At 38.6% G+C, this 21,049-nt stretch overlaps 1 protein-coding gene across 1 annotated transcript in view; it reads right to left on the reverse strand.

Moving 5' to 3' along the window:
* The window catches only part of apaf1 (apoptotic peptidase activating factor 1), a 50,037-nt gene that overhangs the window by 11,775 nt on the left and 17,213 nt on the right, over nucleotides 1-21,049 (reverse strand). The window contains exons 22-26 of the mRNA XM_030149822.1: nucleotides 19,934-20,059; nucleotides 17,741-17,872; nucleotides 17,527-17,652; nucleotides 15,618-15,743; nucleotides 12,801-12,947 (exon numbers count right to left, since the gene is read on the reverse strand). Coding sequence (XP_030005682.1) covers nucleotides 12,801-12,947; nucleotides 15,618-15,743; nucleotides 17,527-17,652; nucleotides 17,741-17,872; nucleotides 19,934-20,059 — 657 coding nt within the window. The remainder of the gene's footprint in view (nucleotides 1-12,800; nucleotides 12,948-15,617; nucleotides 15,744-17,526; nucleotides 17,653-17,740; nucleotides 17,873-19,933; nucleotides 20,060-21,049) is intronic.

The raw sequence follows: 21,049 nt of genomic DNA on the forward strand, positions 1-21,049 counted from the left end.
GGTGTGTCTTCCACAGCCTGAATAAAAAGAATGCAAAACGACCAACTAAAGGAGGAGACGGTGATGGTGTGTATCTGTAAAAGTCTACACAATCAACATCTCTCTCCACCTCATCCTCCATCACTGATCTCTCATCTCCACTGTGCCTCATTTAGTTGCAGTGTGATTTGCGCATACAAAAGGCCCTTCTTCTCCAGCCAGAGACAATTAACCCTGGTTTAATGAGCAATGCAGGGGAAACAACTGCCTCCCAGAGCCAGATAAATATTTCACCAGCCTGTGTTTATACCCCAAGCCTGACAACAACAAGAGCACAGAAACCAGGCCACACTCGTTCCAAACTTAACTCTTTCAAAGTTCTTCTCTCAGGATGCAAATGCAGGGAGTCGAGGACTTAAGGGAAAATATATCAACACTGTTTCCAATGTGACCACATGAGAAAAAAGAACGTGTGCATCTCGAACTGGGCCTTTTGGATCCATTTCTGGATTATGGAAAAAGGAAAAAAATGATGAAAACCTTAGAACAATAGATTCTGGGTGAAAAAAGGATGCACTTTGAGGAGCCGTTTTGCATGTGGTGAGTGTGTGTAGGTATTTTTAGAGGCAGGTCTGCTTCTTCACTGGAGCAGCACTGCGGGGTGCTTACTTCTGTAACGGCGTGGTGAAAATAAAGCATTGAATGAAACCGCCAACACTGCCTGAACCGACATGATGGCCTGTTACACTGTCTCATTTGCATGTCTTTTTAGAACACAGCAATCATTGAACTGTTTTATTTCCATCTCTGCACTGATTTTGAAGCCGGTCGAGTGCAGGGATCAAAGTAAAAGCCAAGGGGTGCAACTTGCCTGTTAACATAACACTAACGTCCAAGAGAGATTCCTATTTTGAAATACAGATGTAAAATACATTGACAAGTGCAGCACTTGATTAACCTGGTGAGAATAAGTTGTAAATAAGTTCAGAGAGTTTTCTTCAAAGCAAAAATAAAATATTAGAACTACAAAAAACAAGACAAGAAAGTAGAATACCTCCCTCGTTGCTCCAAGAGGAAGATGCAGCTATAAATAAAACTACAATATATTAATAGACTGTTCATAATGTGTCCTTTTTTACGATGTTTCAGAAACACTAAACCGGACACTGCAGTTCATCTTTCATTTCTACACAAGTCAAAACTGCTGTAAAAGTCTTTACTCACAACACTGTAACATTTAGACCCAAGAGGATAAAAATACAGATGGCAGGCACTCAGTCAGCCACACTGTTAAATTGTGACAGTGCCTTGAAAGGTGAACTGTGCTGAGTCCCATTCAGTCAGAAAATGTGTCAGTTTTACACTACTGCTGACTTTGAAAGGCTGCCATGAATTTCCTTAAACCACTTGGGTCCAAATGTGAGTCTTGTTAAAGTACAGGCTTGGAAGTGTCTTGACATACAGCCTGAGCTGTAGCAATGAAAGGTTGTCTGTGCAGCGTTACAGTGGGAGTCCAGAACTGGCATTTTTCTTAACGCAGGGGGATTGTGACAAGTGAACACATTTATTTGGATTTTTCTGGAATGTGCACTCACTTATGAGTTCCAGTTGGCATAAGTGATGATTTTATGATCAGAAAAAAAGAAACAAAGCAAAATTGCAAGTATTACTTCTAATTTGACAAATGGTGGTTCGGGTTAATATCACTATTTGTACTGAATTCTATCTTATATACTTTCACTTTATATTTTATATTTTTATACTTTCCATATTTCTCTCAATCCTTACTTTAAATATTACTATCCCTCTGCTGCTGTAACACTGCAAAATTCCCTGTTGTGGGACCAATAATGGATTATCTTTTTTGAGATTTTACCCTTCTGATCCAATACATTGTGCCATTCTGTAAAAATAGTCTTAATTAAATCCTAAATTACTAGATTTGCTTTTTACTACGGTAAGAATGTCCTATATCACAAATAACTTGGTTTCAACATGAATATCTTGTGTTCATGTTGGCCACATAGATATTTCCAACCAAACACGCTTCATGCAAGTTTTTTTTTTTTCTGACTTCTGCAACAAAAAACCCAGGATCTTTGAACTAAAGGATGCAACTGAAGGCAACATACCTCTCACTTAAAAAAGAAAAATGAATACTCTGGCTGCCGGATGTTTAGCCTTGAGAGAAAGCGCTAAGGTCTGCTCTGCCAGGGAGGGAAATTGACACATTTACTTAGTCAATCTCATTACATGAATCTTGACTGCTGGATAACACATTCATCCCTGAGAGGTGACAGCATTTATTCTTCCCTCTGTCCTTTAGTCTCAGTCTCTCCTTGCTCTCTGCTAAGCAAGAGCTTCTTAATCTTTGACAGATTCTCTGTCCATCATGTGTCTATTGAGGGAAGGTCAGTGCAACCTTCACTCCTTAATTTCATCACATCTCCCTTCTCTCCTTCCCTGCAACACTTCAAATCTTGCTCAAGGCTGATGATTGGCTATAACAAGACCTTCATTGGCTGCTGAAGCCTCTTTAAGACACAGTTATCTGGGATGGCGGCTCATGTTTAGAAAGCAGATCAAACCTGTCACCAGAATATGAATAATGTTTCACAACTATTTTTTTTTTTTTTTACTTCACTCAGAGGGTTAATTTAGCCAAAGATTTTACCACCAAAGTCCAGAAACATGACTTTAATCAGATTGCATTTCTTCTGTGATAAACAAACCCTTGTTACCTTTCCCTAGCCCAACATGCTGTTAGTACCTAAAACTAACACGAAAGCCACTTTTACAAAGAGATCCTGGAAAGAAGGTGAGATGGTGATCCCACCTTTTTTCCCCACTGACTCAAGCCAGAGGAGTAACAGAGGTGAGATAGGCTGGACTTTTACACAGCGGACCTGCATTCCGGAATCAAAAGGGTGGTGGCACAGCGCATAGTGTGATGTATCATTTCCACATCGGAAATACCCTGAGCCTAGCAGTGTTGCTAACCTCTCCAGAGTCAGAGACTCTTTCACTGTTCCGCAAATGTTAGCATGGATAGAGTCCGCCACCCGAAGTGACAAGAGCTCTTGGACCTTGGAGTCTCCCCAGTTCAACATCTTTCTGGTCGTGTTGATATGTTTGTTTACTGTACACGGCCCACGCTCATTTTCACATCCCCACGGTGCAGGCGTTGCACACGCAATAAGTCATCAAAATGACACCTTGGTTGCGGAACAAGAGGTTTTCCTTTTTCGTAGCGTTCCGGAATCATGATTCCACCTTTATCACATCTCTGTTACTACCTCCAGAGGTGTTACAGAGGTGGGACCAAATGATCCACCATTTTGTTTACACAGACGTCATTCCGGAATAAAGGCAAAATATTCCCGCAACAGAAGTGCTGTGGAAAAGGGGCTTAAAATAGTCCCATATGAAGGTTATTTCTGAAACACAAATGAAAAGTGCCACAAGCTATAAAAACACAATAACCTTGATGTACATTTATCTGGAAATGTTCACAAAATGAAATGCAAGACATACTTAGGATCTGTATGAACCCTGAATATTGATATGAAACTTTTTTTTGGAAACATTGAAATAGTACACTAGTTCTGTATAAACCTACAACATCAATGTTTTCCTGGTGGATGGTTGTGAGAAACTTACTCCACACAAGCATCACATAAGGAGTGCAGAAGTGTTACCTTCAGGTGAGGGTGGATGCTTTTGAACATCAGGCCACCGAAGTGGACAGACAAAGAAGTGACAGCACTGAGAAGAAAATAAATGAAGGTGTGAAAGAGAGAAATAGTACTGGAAGAGACAGAGGAGGAGCAGGCCTGGCGGGAACTAAGAGACAGAGAAAGAGAGAATGAAAACAAGGGAAAGTGTAAGAAGGTGAGATAAGGTGAAATTGTGTTTCTCTGTTCCTCCTCCATCTCAGGCTTGGCTGATAAGTGATGTGTGACAACACTGGTGGCAGGGAAGAATAGTCATCTACAACACCCCCATCCATCTAGGGATTCACTGTGTGTGTGTGGGGGGGTGTATTAAAGATGTCAGTGTGTGAACATGTGGGTGTGTATGTTTGTGTGACAATGTGTGGAACTATGTGTATAAGAATCTGGACGACAGAAAAAAGAGAAAAACATGAGAAAACGTCTTGTCATCTGGACTCTCATACCTATAGTATCTGAAAGGTTTGTTCTAGAGTTTTTATGGTTCAAAATGTAGTTGTGTTTTCTTGTGGCTGGAGAACAACTGGCCCTACAATCAGTCTCAAAGAACTGGAGTTAACTCACAGTAACTTCTGTTTCTTTTATAAAGAGACTCCACATGAGCTCTGCTGTTGATCATCTCGTAGGTCACACCTGTCCCGCTTCACAATGCAACACATTTCATGCTGTTTGTATTTTTATGCTTAGAAATGAAGTGCTGGGGTCCCCCTTGGGGTTGCAAGACAGCAGAAAATACAGATGTGAAAGTAATTCAGCACATATTCCCAATAAAAAATATTCCACTACACAACCCTTGGGAGGCTCAGAACCACATATTTTCTAAGTTTGGTACATCTGAGCTGACTGAAAAAAAAAAAAAAAAAAAAGCTTGGTGCAGACTTCCTCAAAAACACAAATGTTGCACTAGTGGAAGTTGTGAATTTTATTGCAAAAACAACTTGTACTGTCACAAAGTATGTAATTTTTGACAGTAAGGGTCTATTAAAACATTAGGGTAGTAGTAAACGATGCTGTAAATTAGAGTGGGATCACAGAGTTGTGTCCCCACCAATACAAATGAAAATAGATTTGACATGTCTACGGCAGAAATAATGTTTACAAACACCATAATGTATTAAAGTTGTATTCACATTATAATTTGGGATGTATATTCACACTATGTCACACCCATTTAAAAATTCCCTCAAAAAGCCATTGTGATCATTTTGTTACTAATGTCACTGAGGCAGAGGCTTTTATAAGTGCCTTTAATGTGATGTGTACTGCTATTCACTGCATATAGAGTGATGGTTTCATGAAATCTTAATTTTAATGAAAATCTGCTGGATTACTTCAAGACCAATGAAGTCCTTGTTCTCTTCAGAAAAAGCAAAGTACAAGAAGGCAGGGAGGGGAAACTTGATTGTCATTGCAATCTTCTCATGTGTTTCAAAGAATCATAGGTTAATACTTTCTTCTGCAGAGATGGTTAAATATTCATCTCTGCAACGTCAACTTCACTCACCGGTGATTAACTTTTGTTTTTTAATTCAGTGGCAGCGTCAGTGGTTTCATCAGTGAGTCAATCCAAATGAAATAGCAGGATTAACAGAACAGAAATGATCCAACCTTCCTGCTGATGAGATGGCACCTCGGCCTGGCCTCTGACAGCTGGCTTAGTGAAAAAGACAAAGAGCACCCAGAGGTATTGATTTAGGCTGAATCGGACAAGCCACTCATGTCTTTGCTCTAGTTGGTAAAGACACTTCCGAATCTGAGAAACTGGCAGAGTTTGAGAGATCTGTGGGAATATTTAAGGGTTGGTTTATATTTTAGCAATACGATGGCTTTGCATGAATTATCTGGGCTGCTGTGTGTGTGTGTGTCCGTGCAGTGAGGATGAGCCTTTTCACACCTGCCACCTCCCTCTTGGATCATGGCACCGTGACAGATCGTCTCATTGGTGTTCCGTGTGTGTGTGTGTGTGTGTGTGTGTGTGTGTGTGTGTGTGTGTGTGTGTGTGTCAGGGCCAGGTGTGAGACAGGTACAGTGTTTCCTGGCAGGACCTGGAGCAGAAGGAAGGAGGACTGATGGGAGTCAGTGTAGGATGTAACAGCCTCTCTCAGAGGGCTGGACTGCACCACTTCATCACACTCTGACACATAGAAACACACACTGTGGTTAAATTAAAAAAACAGTCAGCTTACATTATTGAAAGCAAATGCAGCAGGGCATCCTATGTTTTGGTGAACATACCTAATGCTCCTCCAGGTGATCAGGAGCGTAAGATATGTTTAATTAAACACTCTGCACAGGTACAGTTCGTACCCACAACAGGAGAGTGGACATGCATATACCCCCACACAGTCGCCTGCTGCTTTTAATTACACTCACACCATTCACTGAACCATAAGGAGGGGGAGGGAGAGATGATAAAAACACAGAGACAACATGACAGGCAGAGACAAATAATAAAAGGCCATCTTGAGAGACGATTAACAAATCAAACGAGTATAAACCATTGGGACAAAACACAACACCTCGTTCTACACTGGGAGTTGAGGCAAACACCACACAACTCACATTGCATCGTATCAACCCGTTTCAGAGTGAGAACCATGGGAGACATCACCCGCTGTCACTTCTTCTGCTCTCATCCGACCAATAACAACATTATCCGGTTAAGCAGCGACAGCAACATACTGCGTTGCACTGTAGAAAAGCCTGTGATGCTCAGAGAGGATCTGATGGCTGATAACCCTCCGCCGAAGCACATCTTGATAAGAGAAACATGGTCTTCATGGCTCTGCTTATTTTCATGTGTTTTTCAAGCACTTGTCTTCTGGGAGTACACACAGCAACAATGATCAGAACACAGAGCGCAGTTTGTATATGAGTAAAGACACATTTTGGTCTTTTATGTCCTTGTTTCACTATCATTAAACCAAATCTGCTTCAATCTGTGTGAGGATCCCAATAGAACATTATAGCACCTCCTCTGAATACTGTGGGAGAAGTCCAAGGTATCTAAATTATAATCAGTCAAATAATTATTATAGTAAATTAAACAAACAACACTTAAAGGGGTTGTGTTTATGTTAAACACATAATCCAAATAATATAATCCTGCTGGTATTTACAAATAGCCACTAAAAAGGATTTGCCACCGTCTAGTTAAACAAAACTATTTAGATCTGTTTAGTACTTAAATGGTGCTTAGAGAACTTATTATTTATATATACACTGCCATTAAAGAGGGCTAGCACACACCACTGATATGAGTAAGAGCCAAATGTTAATTATGTAAACATCATACATATAAAATAAAATATATAAGTCCAATATTCACTGTTTTTATTGTGCAATGGCCAGCTCATCATTAATTATCTATCAAAATTCTAGGTTAGTTATGTAGTATACATATTGCTTGTTGCTACAAACTACAAAAAATACCATAAAATATAAGAAAAGTATTATACAAACATAGATATTCATCCAAGATATGACTAGAGGTAGCATATGAAGTCATGACAAAAAGCTAAACATGCTGTGTGCATATTTTACACTTATGTCCTGTATGATCTATTATGATATTATGCAGGACTGTACAGCTGATACAGTACTTTGCAAACATCTTAGGCCACCTTTGGCTTTGTTGTTTTTTCAGGGTTGAAATGAGTGTACATATGTATTTCTCACTCTCTTCTCTTCAGACACAACCAAAAAATACAGGAAATATGTGCACAGCCTTAAAAGATTAAAAAACTAACCTAAATGGATTCTACAGGTTAAAGCCACTATTTAGTGACCCCTGACCCCATGAGAAGACAAACAGAAACATCTGAAATGTGATGAATGAAACCTGGCATAAAACATCAGAAAATTAATGCAATAAATCTCATATTGTCTGAACAAAAGGGTTAAAGGCATGTTCGATGTAAGGGGAGGTCACACTAAATACTACCACTTTGGTTTATAGAAGCTGTTTTTTCCCCTGAGACCTTGGTTTCTCCTGATGTACATACTTCACACAAATAAATTGGATCTTAATACAGAGACCGAAATGCATATATGTGGTCATTAGAACTTCACTAAACCAACAAATCTAATATTAGCCTGGAAGTTTTGCACAATACAGTATTTTATATATACATAGAGTACATGGTGACCAAATTTAGACACTCTACCTTCCAAAACCACAAAAAGCCAAACTTCAATATCAATCAGTCTACAGCTATGATCCAAACACACATTTTATACAATCCCATTGATCCTCAATAATGAAATCTCGCTCTTACACCAGCTGAGCATAACTGCAAACCAAATACCCTCATGAAGACATTCAGATGATTGCCAAAGCCTTTCTCTATGACTGACAGAGTGAGAAAAGTAATTACAATACAGCTTTCCTTGTTTTTCTGATGATATCTGTAAATAATTTAGATGTACACTATTTTGGCTTGTTGATATTTTATATGGAAATGACAGTCTTTTTTAATTGACAATTCTTCCATTCTCAAACATAACAGCCAAGGTGTGAAAGAACGTTATGAAACATTCAATTATCAAGTCTGTTTAAAGTGCTTAGGTGTAATTGCCAAGTTTTTGCTTCAACACATTTGGTGATTACAAAACAGGCCAACATTGAGACATGGTAATAGTCATTAAAAGAGATAGACAGTGAGATTACTATCAGGCTTCCTCAGGCTGCAAACTATATTATTCGTCATAAGAGGTACACACTCTGTCATGGTAATTACAATGATAGACAGGATGGCCTCTCAGAGCTGACCAGCTGACACACAGTACGATTAATCAATCAAAGCTCAAGACGCAGGAGGTTCACCCATTAAGACAGGCATAATAATCCATCACTGCTCCTCACATCCTCATCCTCATCTGTCATCTCAACACGCCTTGTTCAAGACGTCGGAGACAGAGGGGGGGAAAAAAACATGAAATGGAGCAGAGGAGTGATCTAGTCGCTGATTCTCAGAATATTTGTAAATGTCATCATGAAGCAACAGAAGATAAAGCTGATGAAGTTTATTTTAGAGATTTTACATTAGAGAGTCGCATGTGAAGCTGACAAATAAACAAACTGAAGCAAATATTCTAAAAATTATCATGAAAGGGCTTATAAATACCCCATATTTCCATAATTGGAATAAACAAAGAAAGAATGAAATAAGAAAGTACGGCCAAATTTGTAAAACATATCATGATGGAAGAGAAAACACAACTAACTGTATTAATTTGTTAAAAGGAATGTCAGGAAATATAGAAAATTTACTGTATATTTGTAGAAAGAAAAAAGATCCATGAAAGTAAAAACCCACAAACAGAAACAAGCTTTTATTTTAACTAATGCTGCAGCCGTATTGGCAACTCACTATGTCTTAAGCTCTATGTGAACATATTTTTAATTAAGTGTAATATAAAGAATGAATATATATATATATATATATATATACATATACACACACACACACACACACACAGGGTGGGGAAGCAAAATTTACAATATTTTGAGGCAGGGACTAAAAGACAGTGTATGACCAGTTAGTTTATTGAAAGTAATGAGAATTTATTTGTCACAAGAAAATTTACATAATAGAAAATGTTTTTATTCTATGTGTCCTCCTTCTTTCTCAATAACTGCCTTCACACGGTTCCTGAAACTTGCGCAAGTGTTCCTCAAATATTCGGGTGACAACTTCTCCCATTCTTCTTTAATAGTATCTTCCAGACTTTCTCGTAATAGTTTTGCTCATAGTCATTCTCTTCTTTACATTATAAACAGTCTTTATGGACACTCCAACTATTTTTGAAATCTCCTTTGGTGTGACGAGTGCATTCAGCAAATCACACAGTCTTTGACGTTTGATTTCCTGATTACTCATATGGGCAAAAATTTCTGAAAAGGTATGGATAATAGTGTTAGGTATGATTATGACATCAATATATGTTTGGTTTCAAAACAATTGACGTAGTGCCTGCTGAGAAAAAAACAACTAAATGTTCATTGTAAATTTTGCTTCCCCACCCTGTGTGTGTGTGTGTATATATATATATATATATATATATATATATATATATATATATATATATATATATATATATATATATATATATATATATATACACGAGGGCTGTTCAATAAGTTCATGGCCTCACCCAGAATTACTGGTTGTTATAATACAGGATGTTACATTCTTTCGTGATGGGAAAGTGATGCTTGAACATCGATGGACCAAGTGCATTGCTGTAAATGGAGATTATATTGAAAAATAAAATATAAATGATCAGTCTGTGTTGTTCTGTTCTGGGTATATATATATATATATATATATATATATATATATATATATATATATTTATAAACTGATATAAATTATTATCATGTTGAAACACTCTTTTTTCTCTTTAATAGCAAACTGAGGGATTTTATTTTGACCTTAAACTGCAGGTGCTGTGTGTGCTTTGTCAAAAACAAAACATAACAAAACAAAAAAACGGAGCATTAAGAGTTTACTAAAAAGACTCTGACAACCCTAAAATGATATTACAGAGTACAGCAGTTATATAATGCAGGCCTGGCCTTTGAGCTAATTTCCAGGCTTTATGATCTTATCGGCTGTAAAAGAGTATTATGTAAAAGGGATTTTGGTGTTTTCAGCCATCTGTCTATAAAAACCCTGAGTTACAGCAACCAGTGCCTTCAAGAGCAGCATCAGTGTCGACCCACACAGGCAGGTACAAACAAAGGAGCGCATGCACATATTCATGCACACAGCCCAACCCCACACAGTGTTAGGAGTAATGTGAGATATAAAGGCTCATCGATCACATCTGCTCTCCCTGGTGGATTACATCATTGCCCAGTAAGCAGCCAATCAGAGCCCAGTTCAGACTGTCCGCTCTGTGACCCCATCTCTGGTGAAAATAAAGGCAATAAGAAAGAGCTGCGGACACACACAATCACACACTGTTCTGGTCACATCATCAAGGTAGCCATGGAAGAATTTGATATAAAGCTACAATGCGGGTGCATGCTGGGGACACCTATTGTTTCAACTATGACACAAAGCTCAATCAGCTAATACTTGTGCAAAAAGTCTGAGGAATGGAGGAACTGTGTTGTGTACCTTTATGGAGTGTCTCTACATGTACAAATGTACTTGAGCTATGTGTGGGCAAGAAGTGGCATACTGCTTTGTGATGCCAACACTGCAAAAAAGGGTGTCTAAAAACAAGATAAAAACACTAAATCTGAGGAAAAAGGTACTCAAAACAAGTGAAAGTATCTGTCCATGCAGCAAGACAATCTCACTTGACAAGATTTCTTGAATTAAGATGTTAAATCTAGAAATAAGCATGTCTACATCTGTATTTAGACGGATTAAAATAAGCAGAAAATGCTGGTTTTAAGATGAGATTACTTAAAATTTAACTTTTTACAGCCACAAAATAAGTGAAATATACTAAATATAAACTGACTGAGCTGGCTATAAGAATTTAAGTCTTAAAATAAGAGTAACAAGTACAAAAAAATTATTAAAATAAATGTTTGATTCAGCTGAAAATGACCCCTTTAACTGGGAATTGAACCCTGGTCTACTGCATTTGAGCGCCATGCCTTACCTACTGTTCTAAACGTCCACAGTGCTGACAGGCAACCAATTTGCTACTCGTTATGGAGGAGACATGGGCGTCCATGTTAAATTAACTAAGAAACTACCTCTTAAACAAACTGCTATTAATCCATAACCGTACATCCTATCTCCAAAATTCTTGTACAAAAGACTTGTGGTGACTCTTGTGAACGCATCAATGTATAATATGTGGAAAAAACTCAGAACTGAATAAGCAGTGATTGTGGGAATGTAGAGTTTGTCAAACATGTTAGTGACAGAAATTTAACATGGAAGTGAATGAGACAAAAAATTTGGCTTTGGTTTCATGCCTCTTCGACATTCCTACTGGCCATAGGAAATTTTCAGTCATTTCAAATTAGTGAAGGGTCATGTTAAACTGTTACAATTTTTGTCATATTTTAAGCCTATAAATAAGAATAAATAGGTTTTTTTAAGTTAGTTGCTGTCATTTCTTCAGATTCATTTTTTACAGTGCAAAAATGAACTCTGTTTCTTTCAGATGCTTTTTGTGTGACTTGCATCTAGCAACTTGACTTTGTTTGTGAATCTTAAAACAAGATTTATTTTGATGAGACTTTAGGGGAGAGATGTAATATCTTTTATTTTAACAGTTATTTACCTCATTTTAAGATTTTCCCCCTATTTGAGACAAAAAAGATAAGGTTGTGCTTGACTTACGATTATAGTGTAAAGCTGAACACTTCAAATAAGAAATTAACTCTTAAAACAAAATAAATTAACTAACACTTCTAAATCTAAGCTTCTTTTTTTTTTTTTTTTTTTAAATCTCAGTAAGAACCAAATAATTTGCAGTGAACGACCAGTGTGCTTTTGCCTTCACCTTGAAACATGCTATAAAACACTACAAAGCAGTTCTACCAAGCAGAAAATATTAAACACAGTATAGAATTTCTGCTGCTTGGATCACTCCATCAAAACAATAACAAAAGACATAGTAATAGATGATGTTGTGACATAGTGTGGGATTCTGGAAGTTATTTTCAGTTACTGCAGATTAAATCTATTTGACATGAATCAGAAATCACGTTTATAGATATGAATGTGTGAGTTTTATTCACATTGTATGTAGTATCATTTAATTCTAAACAGTCAAAAGAAATGCTAGCGCAAGTATTGCTGAACTGCTGAACTTTTCAGTAGATGATTTTCAGATGATATTTTATTCATTGTTTAGCATAGTTCTGTCTAAAAAAGTGTGTTGAATTTGGACATTGCTGGAAATGTTGTGCAAAACACAAGCAGATAAATCAAAACATACTGTATAAAATTGATGTGGTTGTTTTTACACTTACATTAGAGGCTTTAAGGTGTCATTTTGAAAAATCACTTTGGATGAACTTGTTATGCATGTTAAATATTTTTTCTGCTAAAAAGTAGAATTTCTCCCCATGTGATTTATATGAGTTTTGACACAGAGCACCAGTGGTCATACCTTGATGTAGCCTCCAGTTGAGACCAGAAGAGAGTCATCAGGGGAGAAGTGGAGGTCAGTCACCCAGCCTCCATGAAGTGAGTCCATACCATCTTTACCATCACGCGAACAAATCTTCAGTAAAGAGCCGTCCTTAACACTCCAGAGCTGTGATGAAAAAGCCAGGCATTGTAAATCATTCATTATGTAAAGTAAATACATAGAAATAATAACACCTGGCATAACAGATAAAACTCTCATCTTCCTTATCGAATATTATAGATTTTATATTAATAGTGAATATCTTGTGGTTGGTTTGCACAGGCAACCCTTAGTAATGCAACAGGTCAAAAAGTTAAGTATTACATTTTTTAAAGTGTTAAATTATTAATTTCAAGCTAAATTAAAAGTATTGTGAGATGCACAGTTAATGCTGATTGGGTTCCATCAAGTCCACCATTACACCTCATATTTAATGCAGCTGTTATGCAACTGTTCACATGCCATGTTTACTCGACAATGACACATTACATGTACAGCTATATTTAACACTTGGCATGCTTTGTCCTGTATGACTCACATTTGTTTCCATAGAAACAGGGGTGAGATTTCATTGTGGTTTATGTAATTGGATCTGATGGATTCGGCCATTTATGGATAATGTAGCAGTTCAGCTCAGAGACCACCAGAGGGCATTAACCCTTTGTTGACTGGTGGCACTCAGCCATTTGTTGCTGCAGGCTGACTTTTCCACATCTTCCATTTGCCTCTTCACCTGCTCTAACTTTTCATGTACTTTATATGTGTGAGTTTGTGTAGGGGCGGTGCAGTTTCAAAGCCTATGGGATCCAATTTGGCAGTCTGAGTCCTCTCCTTCACCTCCCACTGTCAGACATCTCCTCCTCTTCCTGCTCTTTTCAGTTGAACTCCTCACACAACCTGCAGCTCCTGCACCCCTCCTGAGAAGGACCCGCCCTGCTTCCTTTTATCTCATCCCTCCTCTGTACCCTTCAGCGATCATAGGGTATTAGTAAGCATTTTATCGAAATGAGTGACGAGGGGTAATTATGGCCCCATCTCATTTTGGGTTGCTGATGGTACATTTATGCTTCACTTCTCATACTAGTAACATAGCATCAGTCAGTGGCCGGGGATTGAGGTAACAAATAACTATTTTCATATGATGATAGCTTTTGAGTATTCATTAGGAACTGGATTTTTCCTGAGGTATGTTTATTCTGAAGTATTTTACTGCTTTGCAACTTAAATTCCCTCCGTTTCAGACAAAAAAAAATAGCAAATGACATAATCTCATATGCCAAGAGAGTAAGCCAGTTCCTCACTCCATGCCAGACAGCAGAGAACTAGGGTTACAAGAAAAAAAAACAAATACAGACCAAAATGAATCTGAATCCCAGTTGGATTCAGCTGAGACTGAAGATGACCAAGAAGAAAACATTGGCCACTTTTAAGTGACCGAGTTCATTCAGCAGTCAAAGTTTGCTTGCTCAAAATTCTAGTAAAAGCAGAAGATCACAAACTCCATCTTCAACCTGTGCATGTGAATTCCAAACCAATGGATGTTAAAAAAACATTACTTTGCTGATCTTGGTTCACAGAATATTGGTGGCAAATCATTATTATATCCTCGAATGGAGTTTCAGTGGTATAATTGCTTTACCCCACACGCCACCTCTGGATATCCTTTGTGTGAATGTGATAACTAGGACAGATTTGGTTGGATTTCTTATCCCATGATAACCAACATAAGGGACCCCTAGTGGAAGAACCCTATCGATTTCAGCTTCTCTATGAGTATTATAAGTCATCCAAATAAGGGCGCTTTAGTTGAAAATCAGTTTTTTAGACATAAATCAAGCAATATGGATCACCATACAAATGTCTATTTTCTCGCTACCATCCAGAGTTCATATGGAGTCATTTTCATTCACTAGGTGGAAAAACTGATTCTCTGACCATTATTCTGGCACTATCAGGTCGACTTAGCTTAAATTGAGTTCATATCGATTGTCTAACAATGACCTTTCTTCATGCCACTACCCTTAGTTTACATGATGTCATATTTTGACACCAGGTAGTGTGTTTTTTCCAAATGTTTGGGGGAGCTTCTGTTGAAAAATCAGGGTTTTTTTGGACATTCTTAAGGAAATAGTAGGCCAGTCAAGTTCAAACTTGGTTCATATTGATCATCCAACAACTATCTAATACCCTTTCTGACATTATTCAGCAAATAATTTTCTGACATTATTCAGGCCGGCCCCGTGACCCTAGTGAGGATAAAGCAGGTTCAGAAAATGAATAAATTAATGAATATTTAGGCCAGATATCCTTCATGTGAAAGTGATACCTATCCCCCTTTGCTTTATTATATAGCATAGGACTGGGGGGATTTCGGGGACATACCCTTACTGTTGGCCCCTGTCAGCGTGAGCCTCATTCTGATTGTGTTAGTGTAAAACTGCTGGTGAAGCAGACAATAGTTCATTAATTTTCCTTATTGGGAATTAACAAAAACAGAAAACTTGGTACTCTGACACAGCTGTCAATGGACAACCCTCAGCATTAACTGTTTAAAAAGGGTTTTGCCTCATATTTCATCTCTAGGCTCTGTTCTTTCTTTCCAGGTTGCCTCTATCCATTCCTCCCCCTTGCTCTTTCCCATCATCTTTCCCCCAACATTTCAAGATGAATATCTACACTTTATCCTGTAATCCTGAGACTGACTTTTAATAGTGAAAGAGCAGAGTATGCCTCAATAAATCTGAATTCCCATATTAGCGAGCAAAAGCCCAGATCACACAAATGTTGAGTATTTACCCTGATCTGTCCGTTGTCATCTCCTGTAGCGAGGCGTTGACTGTCCCAGGAGAATCGGCAGCTTCTGACACAGTCTTGGTGACCACTCAGTGTGTAGATGCACTGCCAGGACTTGCAGCACCAGAGCTAGGAAAGAAAATTGATTGGCTGATAAACACACAAAAACTGGAAGCAGTGCATATGTTTGCATGTAGTGGAATTGTTGCAATCATTGTCGCTGTAAAGTTGAATTAAAATGTGTAAATAACACCTACATTCTCAAGAGTAACCTGTTTTAGAACAAGACTTAGATAAGTGTTTCTGTAACACTATGCAGAATGTGAACTCCCTTTGGACAGTGTGTATGTAGATGAAATGTAATTACAACAATCATCAGAGCAGTGGTAGGTCTTATGAGGACAAACATTATGCCAAATGCAGAGCTAATGTTGTTAACAGCACTGGATCAGACTGATGCAACGGTTAATGAGTGCTATCTCACTCCATTTTGTTTTTTCACATCTTTTATTTATTTTTTTCCCGCTAGTGTCTGTCTCTTATCCATTGTTCTCTTTTTATTACTCTCTTCCATTCTTTTTTTTTTTTTTTTTTTTAATTCCTCTTCTCTTATACTCAGTGTGTCCCTGCTTTACCCCCGGTTGCATCCTGTGCTGCACAGAAAATAACACAGCTCATAATTAGACACTTCATTTGGCAGGCAGCTAAATATGTCTGCCCACAGAGTCCCATTCATCTAAATGTCAGGAGCAAAACAAAGAAAAACAAAGAGCAGGAACAGAGAAGGAACGATGAAGGAATGGAGTGAGCATGGTCAAACACCCTCCTTCATCTTTTTTGTGGTCATCAACAAAGACACTTATGGCTCTGCTTTAGGTTTAACATCCAAATTGATGGAGAGCAGGGACTGTCTGCACTGTTTGTCGAGGGCAACCAAAGCCTCTACTTGGTCTGGAGAGCAAGGACTATGTGCTTGACTGCTAACCAACTCCATAGCACACACACCTCAATTATCATCTTTGCCAAATCCATAAAACACACATTCCCCTCACTGCCATCCACTGACTAAAGCCAGCTTGGCTGCCAACCCAGTGGTCATTCTCTACAGTAAGCACTGACCAAATCCAAATTCCCGTGTGAAACTTGGTGGCAGTGGCTTTAGATCAACTGCTTTAACAAATGCCCGAGAAAGAGGCTTTTCTTTGCCTCTAATGCTGGACCCTCAGAAACACCAGTTGTCATCCATGGATGTATATTGGATGGAAAAGCATAAACATCAAACTGTCACCCCAAACCAATAATTTCCAATCAAAGAAAATGAAAGAGAGAGGGCCAATGTCAAAAGCGTATGCAGTCTTAGTACAGTTCAGCATGCAGTAGCAGTGCAGCTCACTTCTTTATAGGTGATGAGAAAAAGCAATAATTTTAAAGCTGCTGTCGGAAAAGGTTGAAATCCACATCCGCAGCCCACTGAGTAAGTCAAAGTCAGGCCAAAGTCGAGCACAGCGCTGTTAGTAAACGGGAGCCTGGCAAAAACTACGGTCAGACAGGGAGGTGGGTGCGTTGTGGGCTAGCCAGCCTGCCAGGCTGGTGGGTCAGTAGGTCCACAGGCTGCAGTCAAAGTAAATGATCACTGGGCGTGGGCGTACGAGGACAGACTGACCTGCAGCTAACTCACCAGGCCTGGGGCCATCTGCTGTGTGCTAATCTCTGAGGGCCCTCACTTCTCTGCTGCAGAAACTAAGCCTCCAGTATCACTTAGAGCAATGCATCCATGTGTATACTCAAAGTAGTTTGTAAAGAGGTTTGGGGGAAAACACTGATGTGTAATAGGCCACATTGTTACTGGCGGATGAACAGAAATGTCTCATCCATGACTATGCACGTGTGCGTGTTTGGGTGAGTGCTGAACCTTAATCATCTTGTCAGCAGAGGTGGTGGCGAAGAAGCATCCGTCTGGTGAGACATGACAAGACAGAATGGCTTCACGGTGAGCCTCTATGTCCTGCAGCTTCTCTCCACTGTCAATGTCCCACACCTTTAAATGAACAAGAATACAACAAAATTATTCAGTGTGTAATTCTGATGTTAACTGTTCTGTGAATATGCATATGAGTGAGTGCTACCTTCACTGTGCCATCAAAGGACCAGGACAGCAGTGTTGTTTCAGTAGGTGACTTGGAAAGCAAAGAGAAGCATCTGACCTGCTCCTTATGGCCCTGTAGTACTTTACACTCGCCTGACTGCCACCTCCACACCTACACAGATCCATACAGAGACAAACAGGGAAAGGGACATTTTCAGTGACTAGTGCATTCTGATTTTATAGTGCCAAGTGAAATATGTAGACCAGTGAAATGTCTCTTGGTTTGCTGCTACATTCCACATGAAACATTTCTTGACTTATACAGTGTATCTAATTATGCCCATAAGGTAAAGTCTGTGCATTTTTAGTTCTCTGAGCTACGGTAGAGGAAACAATTTCTTTTTTTCCTGACTTTGTGGATGACAGTTATTGTCACTTTTGATTTCACAGTGAAGCTATTTCGGTCTGTGCATAAGATCTGCTGAAAGTAAAGGACAGAAAGACAGCAACATATAACATTATACAAATAAAAGACAAGTGGAGGTATAGTGAATGTATCGATGTAATTACACCGTAATTATTGCAGTCAGCTTTTATTTGGAGACACCTGCATGTGTGAGCTTGGCTGATCAACAACAAGCTTAACAAGTACCTCAGCAGCCACTGACAACAATATAATGATGCCAAACAGAGGTAGTTATAGGTAATACAGTGTTACATGAATTGTCTATAATGCTGAAAAAAAAAAATGGATTTAAGTTTTTATTATTTTCATTTCACTGAACTCAGATGGAGCCAGTGGAGTATTTAGAATAGCCTTCTGAGCCATTAAAATGTAGAGGGATGCAATTATCAGTATTCAAGGTTTTTCCTTACTATTATATACTGTATGTATATAGATAAAGTAGCAAAGACATTTTGGAACCACATTATTTAAATCAACATTTTGGATGTTAACTTATAATCTTCTCCAGCTTTTCCAAATTTTTGTGCAAAAATATGATGATGATGATGATCTGGTAATTTTTTTTTCAATAAATTATTGATTTTTTTTTTTTTAAAGAACACCCCCCCCACACACACACACAACTGTACAACACTGTAAATGAGCCACGGTATTTCATGCTCTTCTGTGTGTCAGGTTTTTGCATATTTATATATCCATGCTTACATATGCTCACTTTTTGCTTATGCTACTGGTGAGTTAAAATGTTGGGGCTGTGTATCTGTCTAGAGTGTTTGTTTTATTGCTGAGTGAAGTAAAGTAAATGAGTAGAGACAGGAATTCAACTGAGCTTAAAGATGAGGCCAAGAAAGTCAGAATCATCCAGATCATCCTATCAATCATGCACTTGTGGGCACTGTTGCACGCTCTCTCCTTCTATATGAAAATCTGTCATAGCTCCAAAGGTTAGAATCCATCACTTAACATCAGCATCATTACTTTTCTCTACATTCACTCGGCATCTGCATTAAAATCTAAATACATACTTCCATCTCCTTGAGAGCACATGTCAAATAGCATGCATCTGAATACCGTCAGAGAATAGTGATGATACAGGGAGCAGCTGCATGAATACAGAGCAAGACACTGCACTGTCAGAGAGAAAGGAAGTGCTGCAGTGGACAGGTCTCTCAAAAAGAAAAGATGGAGGAGGAGAAGATGAGACAGGAGGAGAGGAAAGGGGAAACAAGCAACAGAGCATGAACGACGGTGGTTGGTGAAGCATAACGGCCTAAAATACACACAAACACACACTCACACACACAGATAGTTACACACAATCAACACAAGAGCGGAAAAGAGATAAAGTGTTATACAGAGCAGTGTAGACAAAAGTAGAGAGACAGCAAGAGAAGAAGCAAAAGGGGAGATTAGGAATGGAGAGGTGAAGAGGCTGACACAAAAGCTGGTAGAGTGTAACAGGTAGGGGGAAGGTGAAAGCACCACATAGACCTCAAATACTGTGTGGATGAGCGATTCAGCATAGCAGGCACTTTTTGTCAAGGTGAGGAATAGGGATGGAGGGGGTAATCAATAGCAGAGAAGAAAAATGTGAAGCAGGTTGAGGGAGGAGGTGAAAGAACACCACCATGCATTAGGCAAGAGAAAAAGGTGAAGTTGAGGGAGGGAGTGATTAATGGGAGCAAGACAAACAGAAATATCAAGCAGAAAAAGAAAAGCTTCAACGAGAAGATAAGAGCAGCAAACGGGGAGAGGGGTCCAGCTAACCCGGATGGTGGTGTCCTCAGAGGATGTGATGAGCGTCTGGCCGTTCTGGCTGAACTGGCAGTGCAGCACTGTCTTGGTGTGTCCCAGCAGAGTAGCCAGGAGCCTCCCAGAGGGAACCTCCAACACCTGGAAGGAGAATACAGAGAAATATTAGCACCACAAACGTCTACCTAAACAATAAACAGTGTACATGATGTATTTATGTGTATTTATTGAGACCTCTGTACTGGTACAGGGTGCTTGCTCTTTATCCAAATAAAAATTCCAGACTTTTTCAAAACTGCTTTTTTTTTCCCCCAAGACCTTGACTTTATGTACTTTTATACTTGCGTGCAGACTTCTTTGGTTGAGATTGTACCTGTTGTGTGTAGTAGAAAAGTTAATTTTAATAAATCTATGAATGCATAATTCGCAGTAAACTATATTTACTGACAGAAATGTGTTTTCAAAACTAGAGCTGCAACCGATTAATCAACTAGGGGCTTGAAGTCAACGCAAAATGTCCCAATTCGACTAATCGACTCGAATTGATTGAAGGGAGATATTCTATTGCAGTTTTCTTGAATTGAAGCTTCTTTGTGCATCACAATAAGCGTCCGTGTGAAACACAACAGTGGAACCAAAGTTTAACAGTAGAGAAATGAAGGAAACAAAGCTTGATTCAGGAGAATTGTGGTTGAATGATTTTTTTGGATCACTTTGAGTCGATTAATTGGTTGCAGCTCTATTCAAAACATATGAAAATCAATAAAAGTGCATGAATATTACACAAACAAGTTTCACTAGAATCATTCCAGTACCGACCAGTTAGTGAAATCATAAGTTTTTTTTATATCCTCATGTATTTCTGATCTTACAAGATTATGTGCCTTTGAGCTAAATTCAACTATGAGAGAAACTTTTTTCCATACTTTATTAAGACTTTCACACAAAATTCCAGACTATTCTCTGGTCTGGAAAACAGTGTTTCAAAAATCCATACTTTTTAAGACTTTCAAGACCTGCACAGGCACCCTGCACTAAGAAGTGGGGACTAATTGTATTAACTGATTTTTGGACATGACCAATAATTGGATCTGATATTCATTACATTTTTATCATGAGCTGTATCTGTAT

This window comes from Sphaeramia orbicularis, chromosome 12, assembly GCF_902148855.1.
Source record: "Sphaeramia orbicularis chromosome 12, fSphaOr1.1, whole genome shotgun sequence".
Taxonomy (NCBI): Eukaryota; Metazoa; Chordata; class Actinopteri; order Kurtiformes; family Apogonidae; genus Sphaeramia; species Sphaeramia orbicularis.